Below are 15,088 nucleotides of genomic sequence, written 5' to 3' on the forward strand. Positions count from 1 at the left end.
TTACTCTTGAATAGTGAAAAAACAAAAGGAGGTGGTTATAGATTTTAGAAGAAGATCTAGGAAATCCACCATTAGACCGCTATCTTTAAATGGTGAAGAGGTTGAGAGGGTCAGTCATACAAAATTTCTAGGTATCACGTTTACTGAAGACCCGACATGGTCTGCGCATAACGCCATAGTGGTAAGAAAGGCCCAGCAACACCTTTTTTTACCTGCGGAGACTTAGGGCAGCGGGGTTATCTAGGCCAATACTCGTGAATTTCTACTGCTGTGCAATTGAGAGTCTATTAACCTATGCTATCAAAGTATGGTACGGGAATTCCAAGTGTTCGGACTGTGGTTCCTTAGACAGAGTAGTCAAGGTTGCAGAAAAAATATTTGCCAACCCTTGCCTAGGATGACAGACATTTTTTCTAAAAGGAGTAAAATTAAAGCGAACAAAATTATTTTAGATCCTAGATACCCTTGTCACTCTTTTTTTACCTTCAGGAAAACGATATAGATGTCTAGGTTGCCGTACTAGTCGGCTGCGTAACATTTTTTTTCCTTCTGTTGTCTCAAGTTTGAATCAGAGTATGTGATCTGTGAGTATTTCCTCTTTTTTGGAATTTCACTTGTGCATTTCTTTTAATGTAACAGTGACAATAAAAATGATTTGATTTGATAACTCACAGTTCGAGTACAATGTAAAAGTAGTCATCGGAGTAAAAGAAGTTTTCAATCTGAATGATGCAGGGCTGCAAATAAAACACAATAATTTAGTGTTAAGAAAATGTTTTTGCAACAGTAAGCTACAATTGTGTGTGTATTTCTATTTGATGAACTGTGAAGTTGGTGCAACATGGCTACATACATGGTATCATAACAATCCTAATAATTATCTATTATTAATATTATTCATGTGATTATGCTATTATAGGGGGTATTCAATCCCAGGGCAAATAGCGGCAGGCGCCTATTCAATGCTGTCTCTCCTGACCGCATTGAAAAGGCAGCTCGACAGAACGGACCCGACTGTAAAAGCAGTTGGGTCTGTTTTGCCAAAAACAGCCATGGGTTGTCGAGATCCATGTCCATTTTTGCTGACACGCTCCCAGGCGGGACAAGTGAACCCCGGAGCAGAGTGAAAACCAGCAGGGGTTCCAACAGTCGGAAACCAGGATTGAATAACCCCCTATAAAGATTAGAATAAAATTGGCATTTCAGTTAACATTGTGAATTGGAAATATAATAACATAACCTCGTACTTACATGGTTCAATTTTTTCAGAATCTCGATTTCTGTGTCAACAGATATGGGTTGGTCCTGCAGAAAAGTAGCGATGTGAATGTGCATTCTGACTTGCCAATTGATAATATGAAATAATTGTAAAGATTGGAATCTATGTGAATCTTAAACATTTGAGCTTATTAGGTTAATTAAAATGAGAGCACTAGAAAAATTCCTACCCATGTGAAAATAACCTGAAAAAAATTGAATGTAAGCTCCGCATAGGATTTTCTAATGCTGTGACTTGTCCAATAAGCAGCAACAACTTTTCAATGCTAGTCGTTTACAATTAAACTTTCACAGCCCTGATAGATACAATAAGCTTATACTAAGGATACATCAGAAATTGCCATCTTTTTTTGACCCATGCGAGGAAGTATTCTCTCTGCTTTTTATCAAATATTTTGTAAGCATTTCAAAGCGAATAATCTGTTTTTGCTAGCACAAATTAAAGCAGTAATACTATAAAGCGTAAAGTCCTGTGTTTTCCACTAGTAAATTACAGTTTTAAAGGGCAAAAGGTGCCCTGCTAAATCAGCCGGCCGCGGCAGTGACTGCAGCCGCCTGAGTAGATCTATTCACATTCACCAGAGCGCTCAGGGGAAGGCCAGCACCTCCTTAGGTGTTGGGCACACCCCCAAAACAGAAGGCAGCCAATTTTGGTAAAAGCAGCAGCCGGGCCTGCCCACTTTGATGATGGCTGTGGTCTGGCCCGCCCATTTTGATAATGGTGACTAGGCAGTCCCGCCACACTCATGCTGCCCCAGCGCCCTGACCTTAACCTAAAAGGATCACATTCCACCCTGCGTTTCCCAGCGTTAGTTTGGGATTTGAGAAGCCAGTTTGACTTGATTTTCAAATATAAAAATATTCCAAAATATGGAATAATTTGTTCTGGTCCCAAGCATTTGGATAAGGGATACTCAATCTGTATTTGTTTTCATTAATAAAGGTTGAGCCAAAATTCCTGGAATCCAATACTAAGGGGGGAATTTACCAAGATGGGAGTTTTATTTCACATGGGATGTTGGTATGGGCAACCAATCAAGGTTGGTTGCCCATAGCCCATTATTTATATAGCACCTTCTAGAAAATAATAGTATCTGGCTGATAGCAATATCCTATGTAAAATAGAACTACCATCTTATTAAATTTCCCCCTAATGATTTTATTGAAGGCCTTTTCAGCATTCGGGCAGAACAGGATAGTAGATGATCTTTCATGTGTGAAACAAGAGGCTAAAGCCCCTTACACACTGGTCGAATTTCAGCTGAAAGACGCTCAGTTTCCTTGTTTGAGCGGCTTTCAGCTTGAAAGCCGCTCAGTGTGTACGGGGCAATGATAAGCAGTGAATGCGCACTGCGGTGTCATATCGTCCCGCTATGGAAAGCCACCCACCCCGGGGAAAATCAATGAAATGGGTTAAAAGTGCTCAGTGTGTATGAAAAAAAAACATGACAAAACCTTTACTTACAAGGCTTGCAGTACTCATACGGAACGCACGTTTACTTATAATTTTCACAGCTACTTTCTTGCATGTTGACTTTTCAAAAGCCAGTTTGACTTCTCCGCAAGCCCCACTAATAAAACAGAGTAAATGGACTTAATAGCACAGAACTCATAATGATAGCTCATACTATAATGTTAACTCTAGGCTGTTTTAACAGGGCGTTGCACCCTGCACGATTTTTAAATGGCAAAACGTACCCTGCCTGTTTAGCATTGCCCTGCTAAAACAGCCATCCCATCCGTCCCCGCTGGAAAAAAAACACAATATTTGTGCAGAATGTTTTGCAATAACTCTAACAGTTATTCCAGTGTGTGACTGCTCAAAAATGGCCAAGCCATCTGGAACTTCAAAACTGGACCAATTTAATGGAATGACCCCATATGGACATTTAACTGACTGAAGAAAGTTCTGTTTTCAGCCCCCCAGGAGTATTAGTGCAGACACATACAGTACTGTAGGGAGGATTGAGTTAGAAGTAAAGCAGATAACAGCAAGAAACTTTGGACCTTTGTAAGCTTAAAAGGTGCGTACACGGACATTTATCGCTGGCAATATGGTCGCTGAGCGACCATATTACCAGCGATTGGAGTGTGCACCGGCGATAAATCGCCGAATGCGCGCTCCCATTTTTAGCCCCCTTATGATCGCTGGTTGCAGGAGCTTGCTGATTCCCTCTGCGGCTCCCCCTTGTAGAGGTTCCCTTTCATCAGCGACCAGATGAAAAGGAGACACTGAGCAATATATTGCCGAGCAATATATCGCCCCCATGTGTACACAGCTTAAGTGTGGCAGATGTAATGGGGCCTACACACTTAGCGATGTGCAGGCATTTTCTGAGCGATTTTTGCTCATTTAACTACATCGCTCAGAAAATGCCCCATCATCACTGTGTGTAGGGGCCATATTGATGTAGATGTGCGTCCTTGTGTGTCGGTATCTCCTGCCTATTAAAAACCTGCACGGTGGTTATTAGTAGGTCGGGGCTAGTGTTCACACTGGAGGACACTGGCCCGGACACATAACTCATCCCACATCACTGTGCAGTGCTGCGTTCTGCGATCAGAGCGTTATGAGCAATCTAGCATCGCTCAGAATGCTCTCATACACACATCGCAGGTGCAGAGAGATGTCTAATTGGGAACACTTACAAACTAAAATTTAAAAATTGGTCTGTGAAAATAATTATGGCCAGCATTTGTGGGCTACATCTAAAAGAAGACAGTATTTACCATGCATGCAAAAAATAAATACATTTGCAATCAGGTCCACAATGTAAAGTAACACAAAGCCTGTAGAAAGTTACAGAGGTACTGGAAAAAGGATTATTTTGTTCAAATTACACTTTCAAATTAATTAAACTAAATTCTGTATATATTTACATTACAAAAATCAGGATTTCAATGCTATTCGGGAATAGCGACAGCAGCAGTTCAGCTATAGAATGCCATTTGGACAACACCAGACCACTTTCAAGGTTCACATGTAATGGAAAATTAGTGCTATCCAGACATGTTTTCATTAGTTCTTTACCCACCTTCCAATTGTTTTTGACATAATATATTTGTCTCTGAATTCCGCTGGATAAACTGACTGATCATCAACTAACAAATCTGTAAACACAAAAACTGAAAACAATCCCAAGTAAGTGTAAATATTTAATGATGTAAAATAACATTTGGAAAATATAGGAAACCTATTTAAAAAAAAAAAACAAGAACCCAGCAACCATACACTAAACAAGTACGGGAAGTATTTCATAGGTGTGCTTCACCTTACACTAAGGGGCGAATTCAGCATGGATTGCTATTGGGAATTCACAGAGGACTGCAAAGGAGTAAGCCGCATCCCAGGCAGAAAGAGAATTGCGAATGGATCGTTAATCTGTAGCCACGCACAAATCCATATTCAATTCCCAAACCATCAAAAGGATTTTATTGTCTGTGCAAATGTGAGCAGGTCTGAAGCTTCCACTAACCTGCCACTTACACAGGATGGAAGTGGTCATCACTGATGTTACAGACTATTCACAAAAATGCCTGGGCACACCTGCGTATTTTCTGACATACTCAGAAAATGTCAGGTTTCTGGTCAGTCAAACTGCGAGAGGTTTACGTTTATGATCCATTTGCATTTTCTGTTGCCAATACCCCTCGCACATGATGAACAATGCATACGCAGTCATTCAATAAATGCTCGATTAGCAAATTGTCTATAACGATTCATGCTGAATTAGCCCCTAAATTCAAGATTTGTAGAGGGGAGGGTTAGAGTTCTTATTGAAGTCCACTGCATCATGATGGTGCAATCAGCACATTACATGGCTATAAAAAAATAGTCTGAAAGAGTCACACCTCATGGGGTTCACACAACAGGGCGATTTAAGGGCATTTTCTAAGCGATCTCCCTAGATTGCTTAGAAAACGCCCCTACTTAGATCCTTATGTAGGGGCCACAATGATGCGCAGCCACGCACGTCACTATTGCCAGGCGATTAATATCCAGCATAAATAGATTTAATCGCCGGTCAGGGCCACTGTTCTCACCGGAGAACACTGACCCTGACAGATCGCTCAGTGATCTTGCATCGCTCAGAACATTTATCAAATCTCCCTGTGTGTAGGCCCCATTAGATTTGGGTACAGAAAGCTCAAAAAGCAATAAACAGCACAGCTTCTTATACCACAAACATTAAGCATCTTTACAGGGGTGTGGATCAGTTGGTCACCAGCAAGTTGTTAGACAGTCATTAGGTAGATATGCATTTAGGTCGACATGAGTCTAGGTCGACATAGGTTAGGTCGACAGGGTCATTAGGTAGACATGAATAAGGTCAACAGGGTCATTAGGTCGACATGGTTAAGGTCAACAGGGTCATTAGGTCGACATGGGTAAGGTTGACAAGGCCATTAGGTCGACATGGGTAAGGTCGACAAGGTCATTAGGTCGACACAGAAAAGGTCAACAAGGTAATAAATCGACACGGGTAAGGTGAAAAAGTCGACATGGTTTTTTTACCCTCATGTCGACGCAGTCAAGATAAACACTAAAACTAGTGTTTCTTCTAGGAACAGGGACGGGCAGGGCGCCGCTGCACGGGGGCAGCGTCAAGGGGGTGGACCGGGCCCGCCGACGTCACTGTTCTGGGTGGTCCCGCTGACGTCACAGAAGGGCCGTGCTCAGGCCGCGACAAAATGGGTCAAGCCCGGCATCTGCCATTAAGAAAAGGGGCGGACTCTGCACTGCTGGAGAAGCACCGGGCATCATTATCTACTGTGGCGCCGGGCTTCCCCAGTTCCACCAGAGGAGTCGGAGGCAGGCTGTTTTAGCGGGGTGCTGCCAGAGGGGCAAGGCGCTTTTTGCCCTTTAAAAATCGGGCAGGGCGCAGCGCCCCGCTAAAACAGCCTAGTGGGAACACTAAAAACGTACGTTCACTCACCATGCTTTGGGCACACTATTTTATTCTCCCACCATGCCCTAGAGCTGGGGTAGCCAACCCTAGTCCTCGAGAGCTACCAACAGTGCATGTTTTGCAGGTCTCCTCACAGAATCACAAGTGAGCTAATTAGCTCCATCTGTGGATCTTTTAAAATGTGTCAGTGATTAATGAGTGCAGCTGTGCAGCAGCTAGGTTGTCTGGAAAATGTGAACTGTTGGTAGCTCTCGTAGGCTAGGGTTGGCTACCACTGCCCTAGAGGATGGTAGGGCATGAAATACTGCCTGTCGGCACATGTCGTGTCGACATGGACACCAAAACGTACCGCTAAGCGAGGCACACTATTTCATTCTCCCACCACGCCCTAGTGGATGATAGGGCATGAAATCCACCTGTTGGCATATGTCGGCTCAAAAAAACAGTAAAAACAAAACTCAAGTCGACCTAATGACCCTGTCGACCTTACTGCATGTCGACCTAAAGTCATGTCGACATATCTGCATGGTGGTGACCCAATGACCATATCTCCTTCACAGGAAGGCAAGCCTGGAAGAAGAACTATTTCCATGGTTTGCATATTTTTTATGCTTACAATAATCTTATTCCTGTTGCTGCAATTCAGTAAAAAAAACAGTCCAATGACATGTTCAAAATGACACCATGAAGAGTGTTGGGTAATCTAACTACACACCATGTACTCAGTGTGACTGATAACCAAGGACCATCCCATGAATAATACAAATACTTAATGGAGTCATGAGACGAGACTGAATTGTGAGAACTACTGTAGTATAAATACTTGCATTTGTAGACACAATGAATTTTTGCTGAGGTACAGACTGCTTTTAGGAGGTGTGTAGTCCCATAGATGAGAACTGCACTTGGCTCACCATTCCATGGCATGCCCATTTCATGCTGTATAAATAGATTTAGACAACCATAATCAATTTATTCTACTTTGTGACATGGTGGGGGTAGGGATAGGATAGGAATATAACTAGCATAGGAGAGTACTGTACATGAAAACAGCACATGAAATAAATAACAGATTTATTATTGCTGGTTTTTGCCATTTTTACACACCTATTGATCACATGATCTATATACATGTCTAGTGTCTGATTGTATGTCTCCGAAACACTGCCATCTGTTGGCAGCGAGTGAAACTACATCTCTTTCTCTCACACACATGTACAAACACAGAGACAATAACACGGCAGCAGACTAGCTTTCGAAGCATTTGCTTTGAGCAAGTTTATGAGCACTTAATAAAGGGGTCTCTGTAGTCAGTCGCACCCAGTTCAGGACAGAAGAGGGATGAGGAAATCGTGACATGGCAATGAAACCCATAACGTCTGTGGAACACAAAACACTGAAGGCTATAATGTAGTGCCCTGTTCACACACACACTCAACAGCAACAGTGGTTCAATGCAAGCGGCTGCATTAACAGTCTTGCCAGACCTGCACCTGCAAGCAAAGGAGACCATAGTCACATTAAAGAACTGCACCTGCCCCCGGGGCATTGTGCGGCGTTACGTTAGCAAGCAACGCCTCACACAGCCGGGGGGGGGGCGCGTGGCTTGCTAACACCAATAAATGCTGATGCGTGCAATTGAGAATCAGGCTCACAGTGTTATATTCATGAAGGTTACCTCAGCAGGTATTTCAGACACTATGGGCGGTATTCAATGAGCCTGATTCGCCATGTTTTTATGGCGAATTTGTGCTGTTTGGCGAATTTTTGACTAAAACGGTGAATCACCCTATTCAATGACCACATGGCGAATACATTTGAAGGTTTTTTTCGCCATGATTCACCGAGTAGCAATCGCTATCTTTTTATGGAGAAGTGGAATGTGAACTTTTAAAATAAAGTGTTTTGTTTTTTACATTTGGTGTAAAAAAATCAGGAATTTTATTCTGAGGAGGGGCATGCTATTTTTATACATGTGCTGTAAGCACATGAATATATATTTAATTAAAAAAAATATATATATATTTTTTTTTACACAGCAGCCAGCAGGGGGCGCCGGAGCCGTGCCGCTCATTACATATATTCACTGCACCCGATCGTTACGATCGGGTGTAGTGAATATACGCGGTCCCCTGCTGGCACCCCCGGGGGGCAGCATGTGCTGCCTGGCACCCGGGGAGCCCACCTCCCCCCCACATACGCTCTGGGGCAGGCAGAGAGACTTCCATCTCCCTGCCTGCCACCGTCCTCAGGCTCCCTGCGGCGTTCGCCGCAGGAGCTCATATACGCCGGTCAGGGGCAGCGAGCCCGACTCGTTGAATACCGGAGCCGGCGAGGCTCCGGAACGTGGCGAATGTGCAGCGAATCCTAAAAAGGATTCGCTGCACCTCGCAGGTATTCACATTGAATACCGCCCTTAGTTAAAAATGCTCCGATGGAGCACTTTAACTTTCCAAATATATAAATCAACTAATACAGCAACGTTCTTTTAATAGAAACAGTTGTCAAACGGTAGGGGTCCTGAGCAGTGTTCCCTCTAAGCTGTGCGCACGTGCGCGCGCACACAACTCGACGAGCGTGCGCACAGACATTACAACAGAGCACACAAAGCAGCAGTGGTCCCTTTTTTGCAGTTGTGGACTTAATTAGTTTGTATTTCAGCCATTAACTACACTGTGTGCTGTGTTTTGAATGTTTAAACATTTAATATAATTTTGAAGTAAAGTTAACACAAATACTGAACGTCATTTTCCAGTTATATATAAGTGACGCACAAAAATTAAAATTTCCTTCCAAAGTTGCACAGCCAAAATCTTTTGCTGCACACAGCCTTCGTAAAATTAGAGGGAACATTGGTCCTGAGCATCTCATAATGGAGTCTTGATTGTCAAGCAGTGGCTGGCTCGTGGCAGTTAAGGTGCCCACACACTAGAACGATTTTTGGGCCGATTGGCCGATTTCCGATAAATCGGCCGACATATCATCCGATGTTGGTCCGATGTGCGCTCCCGTGGATCTTTAGCTGAATCTTCAGATCTTACGTGCTGCACAGAAGATTTAACAAAAGATCCATAGGAACGCACAGGGGATCTAAAGAAAAATCTTTGGTAAAGATGTGCGCTTGCCTGAAATCTTTTTTCCAGGACGGAAAAAAGATTTCAAGGCTAATTTATGAGCATATCTTTCTAGTGTGTGGGCACCTTTACGACAGTGCCTCCATACAGCCATCATGCTGCTAGCTCCTCCCTGACCCCAGGGGACTATGTGATGTTTGGCTGTCCTGACCAGCAATGAGTATCCCCCTGGGCCAGTCTTGGGTTTCTCAAAACGATTGGGTTATAGCTTAATCACTGACAAACAGCTTGTATATATATATAGTGCAGAAAAATCTGTTTTTTTTTGTCCAATTACTAGAGTTGGTACTTTTAAGTTAGTCTCAACAGGGCACTACTTTGTAGGGGTGTGGATCGGTATTATCGACCACACTTACAGTAGGTCGATAGTCATTAGGTCGACATAGTTGGGTCGACATACAACTAGGCCGACAGGGTTCTAGGTCAACATGGATGAAGGTTGACAGGGTTCTAGGTCGACATATGCGTTCGGTCGACATGGATTTTTTCAAATTTTTTTTTTACCCGAATGTCAACACAGTCGACATGGACACAGTTGGAAGTCAACCGCAGCCCCTCGGTTTGCTCGCTATGCTTCGGGCACGGTACCTCTCTGCGCTCGGCACACTATTTTATTCTCCCACTACGCCCTAGTGCAGGCATTCCCAACCACGGTCCTCAAGGCACACCAACAGTGCAGGTTTTAAGCAGCCCATACACGCTGCGATGCGGGCTGTGCGTTATGTGCTTTGAGGTGCGTGCTCCAGCGGCACCTCATCGCACAGTACAAAAAGTATGTGCTTGCACATACTTTTTGTACTTTGTTTTCATCACATTGCATCGCATTGCATGCACAACGCATGCACAGGCAATGCAATGCAATGTGATCCGTGCTTGTTAAGCACGGAACGCACGCACGTATCGCAGCGTGTATGGCCAGCATTAGTGATATCCAGGCTTGAGCACAGGTGACTTAATTAGTACCTGAGTGATTCTGATTAAACCATCTGTGCTGAAGCCTGGATATCACTAAATCCTGCACTGTTGGTGTGCCTTGAGCAGGGCTGTGGAGTCGGTAGATAAATGTTCCGACTCCTCATACTTCTGCCTCCGACTCCTCGGCTCCGACTCCTCTGTATTAATATGCGAATGTATTTGATACATTCCTTGAAGGAAAGAAAGGCAACATACATATTATTACTACAGAAACTAGAGGCTGGGAAGCCAACAGTCTACTGTATTGAACAGTTTAAGCAAAGGACAAACACAATGAAAACAAAGTTTTATTAATTTTTTTAATAATTAATTAAATGGCTGGATAGTAGCAGTAGGCATAAACATCAGGAACAGGAACTTTACCAGTTCAAAGATAAAAACCACATTATTTGGTTGTTTTGGGAACAAAAACAAAGCTTATCTATATGAACCAAAATCAAACTCTGTAAAACCTAGAGATGGTTTATATTAATCTTAAAATGTAGTTATAGGCTTAGCAAATGTATAGATAGACAGTTTCTTCCAGAAACATGCACACATGTCTACCCTCATGCAGACAAGCAGGCATGCAGGTTTTAAAATAAATATAAACACTAACAGTTGAATCCAAGAAGCTGTTCCATCAAGTCCTTCTAAGCTCTTCTAGCTATAGAGAAGAATCTTCACTCAATAGGAAAGGTTCAGAAGTGTGGAGCATGAGTTCCGCATGCTTTGTGACGACAACAAAAATCAAGGAGCCACAATCTCCGCTGGTTTGCTTGCTCGTCACCGTTCAATTCATGGACACGAGGAACGATTTCTTTACCGAATCGTTACTGGCGACGAAAAATGGTGCCTGTACATCAATATGAACCAGCGTAAGGAATGGCTTAGCCAAGGTAAACAAACGACCCCGCGCATGAAACAAGATCTTCATCCGCGTAAAAAGATGTGCGTATGGTGGGAGAGCTTGGTTGAATTAATTTTTCGAGTCTACACCAGGTGATTTCTACCAACGAGGTATTGAAAACCTTATTGAACGTTGGAAATAAGTTGTAAACTACAAGGGAGAATACATTTATAAGTATTGGTGCTCCGAATTGTGCGTTGCGTGCCATATAGTGAAGCACATGAAAAGCATGCTTTTTCACGGTCACTTAGGAGGTTATTCTGATCGGAGCGGCCAAACGTGCGTACGTTCACTATTAACGTACGCTAGCCGTACGCGGCCGTTGGTGTTAAGTCCACCCACAAATCAGCCGCTTACGTACGGGCAGAAACAACGTAGAAGGGGAGTGGCGTACAAATGAGCGTACGGCAACGTACGCGGACGGGCCAGCCCTTACACTCCGACAACTGGCGTACAACTGAGCGTACGCCGCCGTTTACGGACGTCTCTCGTCCGTCTTCCCACCGACTTCTTGCGGAGATCTGAGCGTACGCCAGCTTGCACGGACGGGTCCCTATTGTTTTCAATGGAAAACTCAGCTTATGTCACCGCTCGTGAGAGTGAGCGTACGTCCGTGTACGCTGGCATACCCTTCACATATATGGACCTGCAAATCTTGCCTTTCAACTAGAATTCTGACAATTGATTAATTAATCTATTTGTTATTCAATTATTGTTTTCTATTAACTCAATTGTCTACCTTAATAAAGACCTAATAAAACAACATTTTAACCCTCATTACATGTATATTTGTTATGTTCTAATGTGGCATTTTAATCACTATCTATGTGTCCCCATATAGCTGTTACTTTTAAATCAAGTTATGTTGGTGTTTCTGTATATGTACTAAATTATGTCCATAATTAGTTTGTCCACAATGTGTAACATGTATACCTACCCTGATGTTATGTGTGATGTTTTAAGCGAACAACATTAAACATTCATGCATTTTCACTATGTGTTATTTTACTCAAAAACACACACATTCACACATCAATCATTACCCCTCACCTCAAATTACAAATATAACTTACATTACACATCTGTATGTACCTACCCTTACAAGCCCTCTAACATATTTATTATTAAAAACACAGGCAATTAATAAGACAATAGAAACGTTTATTTAGAACAAAAATAATAAGGGGGGGGGGGATAAAAATAAATTAAATGCGGGCCTCCAGAAGGCCAAAAAGGAGTTGTAAGTACAGGAGGGTCAGGAAGATCTCCCGCATGAGGGCTGCCACCTCCTCCTGCTGCTGTTCAGTGTCTGTAGTGAAGGGATAAAAAATTTTTTTTATATATAACATACACAAATGTTTGTTGTATTTGTACATAATAAAAAGTTGTGAGTTATGTGTGAAGGCCACATACATTTTTAAACTACATTGAAGATGGGTCTGCTGTAAACACAGTACTAAAAAATAATATGTTAACACACACATACTGTACATAGTAAATAACATTAATTCAATTACTCCTTCTTGAATGTATGTATGCTGAGACCCAATTGGTAGTTTGGTTTTGGGGGAATCACCTCTAACCTCACAATTAGGCTGTGCTATTTAAGGGTTATGACATTGTGGCGGCTTAAGCACTCCTTACTATTTTAAATTTAGGACATTGCTGTACAAATTATAGGCCTACAGCTATGTTTGTAAAGCATGCATCCGCATGGCCTCACACACTATTAACAAAACAATCTCTACATTTATGTTGCACATCATGCTGGGAACTGGAGTTACCCAACACCTGGAGCCACATAACTACAACACCACTAATGTCAGATATCTCATTGGATGTACTGTTATGTCAATTATTCAAGGGGTGAGGCATGGCCACACTCAAAAAAACCACCAAGGGGACCCTTGTTCCTGGAGAAGGACAGGACACACCTCATGGTCGCCCTGCAGTGATATGTTGCAACTAATGTTGATGTTGGATACACATATGTGGTTGTTGTGATTGTTTATGTGTAGAAATGTGTAGGTAAACATTAGACACATTATTTACTTACGGCTACTTGAGCCATCCTGGTCGCCGCTGGTTGGCTGTGCGGTGGTTGGGGGGGTCAGGAGCAAGGGGGATGGGATGGGAATTTGGATAGAGGTAGTGGGTGTGAGTGGGGATTGGAGAGGTTTGGGGGTGGGTGGTGGAGAGGTGTAGGGGGGTTGGAAATGGGGTGGGGGTTGGGGAGGGGGTGGGGGTTGGGGATGGCGAAATTGTGTGGGCCCCAGCTTGAGCCATTGTCTCCTCCTCTTCCTCCTCCTCTTCTTCCTCCTCCTCCTCCTCTTCTTCCTCCTCTTCCTCTTCCTCCTCCTCTTCTTCCTCCTCCTCCTCTTCTTCCTCCTCCTCCTCCTCTTCCTCCTCCTCTTCCTCCTCTTCTTCCTCCTCCTCGTCTGGCTGCTCCAGGGCTGCCTGGTCCCGGGCTGCCTGCTCCCGGGCTTCCATGCGTGCCCTTGCCCGTGCTGAAATGTTCATGTTGATGGCATAGAAATCGAAGATTGGTTTTCATAAAAAAGGGGGAAAGAAAAATTCACATTAGTCATGCTCATAACCTTCCAAATTATCATTGCTGTTATATTTCAGACATTTATCATGCAAACTAATTGATATGCTACACCCAAAAACTGAGCAACTACTTAAACCCCCCCCTATACACCCCATATACACCCCCTATACACCCCATATACACCCATATACACCCCCTATACACCCATATACACCCCATATACACCCACATACTCAGGAACATATTTATAAAAAGTACAGAAAACATTTGCAAAAAAACGCAGACATACTAGTAATAAAAACTTACATCGGGCAATATGGCGGCGAAGTGTGCAGAGCAAAACTGGCTGCCGCCGGCGCAGGTCAGACCAGCGCCGCTCAACTTGCCCCAGGCTTCTGCGGACGCCGGTCGTGGAGTATATTAGGCGGCGGGCAGCAGTATACGCCCGCCGCTTGTGCATATTGCTGACATATGGGCCCCTGGGCCCCAGGTGACGGTCCATGACCTCAACCAAGGCCAACAACTCCTGGGTCGAAAACGGCCTAGCCCTGGTTGAAGTCATAGTGCCAATGGCGCAGTTAATAATTGCAGGTACATATATCACTTTTGGTGCTTGCTGATTGGTCTAAAAAATTGTTTGTTTGGTATTAACTTTATTAATCCTTCTTACATTAACAAACTGGATGCGAATAGAAACTTACGCGGACTGTTCCGATATACACAGACCAAAACCAACAGCAAGCATTCAATGTATAGAGAGGAACTGTATATACAGTGTGCGGAAAATAATACACGCAACCGTCTACTTATAAATACGCTGCTTAAAGGGGGGCACAATACACCGGTTTCCATGGAGAGACGTACTGTATATACAGTGTGCGGAAAATAATACACGCAACCGTCTCCTTATAAATACGCTGCTTAAAGGGGGCCCAATACACCGTTTTCCATGGAGAGACGTACTGTATATACAGTGTGCGGAAAATAATACACGCAACCGTCTACTTATAAATACGCTGCTTAAAGGGGCACAATGCAACATGTTGGTGTATGACAATTGCATACTCATTACATATGTAAGGAAAGCATTATAACGTGATGTTTTGCAATGTGACTCACAAAGCATACACGAACTCCAACAGATATCAGCTGACAACACTCATCATTGGAATGACAGGTGCACACATTTCACGATGTAGCACACAATGCTCCACAACCTGTGTATGTTCATATACAGGTGATTGATCAGGTGCGTTGAGACCTGCGTAATTTAAGCGGCAATTATCGGCGGGAAATATCGGCGTAAATTAGCAAGTACATTGCGGGGAAAAATATACGCCCCCTTGTTCAT

General features: G+C 43.3%; 1 protein-coding gene across 4 annotated transcripts in view; it reads right to left on the bottom strand.

The window, feature by feature from the left end:
• CHEK2 (checkpoint kinase 2) overlaps positions 1–15,088 on the bottom strand; it is a 53,035-nt gene that overhangs the window by 21,714 nt on the left and 16,233 nt on the right. For 3 of the 4 annotated variants that reach the window (XM_083146882.1, XM_083146873.1, XM_083146864.1), the window contains exons 5-8: positions 4,314–4,404; positions 2,744–2,849; positions 1,252–1,305; positions 673–737 (exon numbers count right to left, since the gene is read on the bottom strand). In XM_083146882.1, the coding sequence (XP_083003008.1) occupies positions 673–737; positions 1,252–1,305; positions 2,744–2,849; positions 4,314–4,404 (316 nt within the window). Of the gene's footprint in view, positions 1–672; positions 738–1,251; positions 1,306–2,743; positions 2,850–4,313; positions 4,405–7,015; positions 7,128–15,088 lie in introns of all 4 variants that reach the window. The other variant, XM_083146893.1, reaches the window with a different exon arrangement.

The sequence above is a fragment of the Crinia signifera genome, chromosome 1 (assembly GCF_055691185.1).
Source record: "Crinia signifera chromosome 1, ASM5569118v1, whole genome shotgun sequence".
Classification (NCBI taxonomy): domain Eukaryota; kingdom Metazoa; phylum Chordata; class Amphibia; order Anura; family Myobatrachidae; genus Crinia; species Crinia signifera.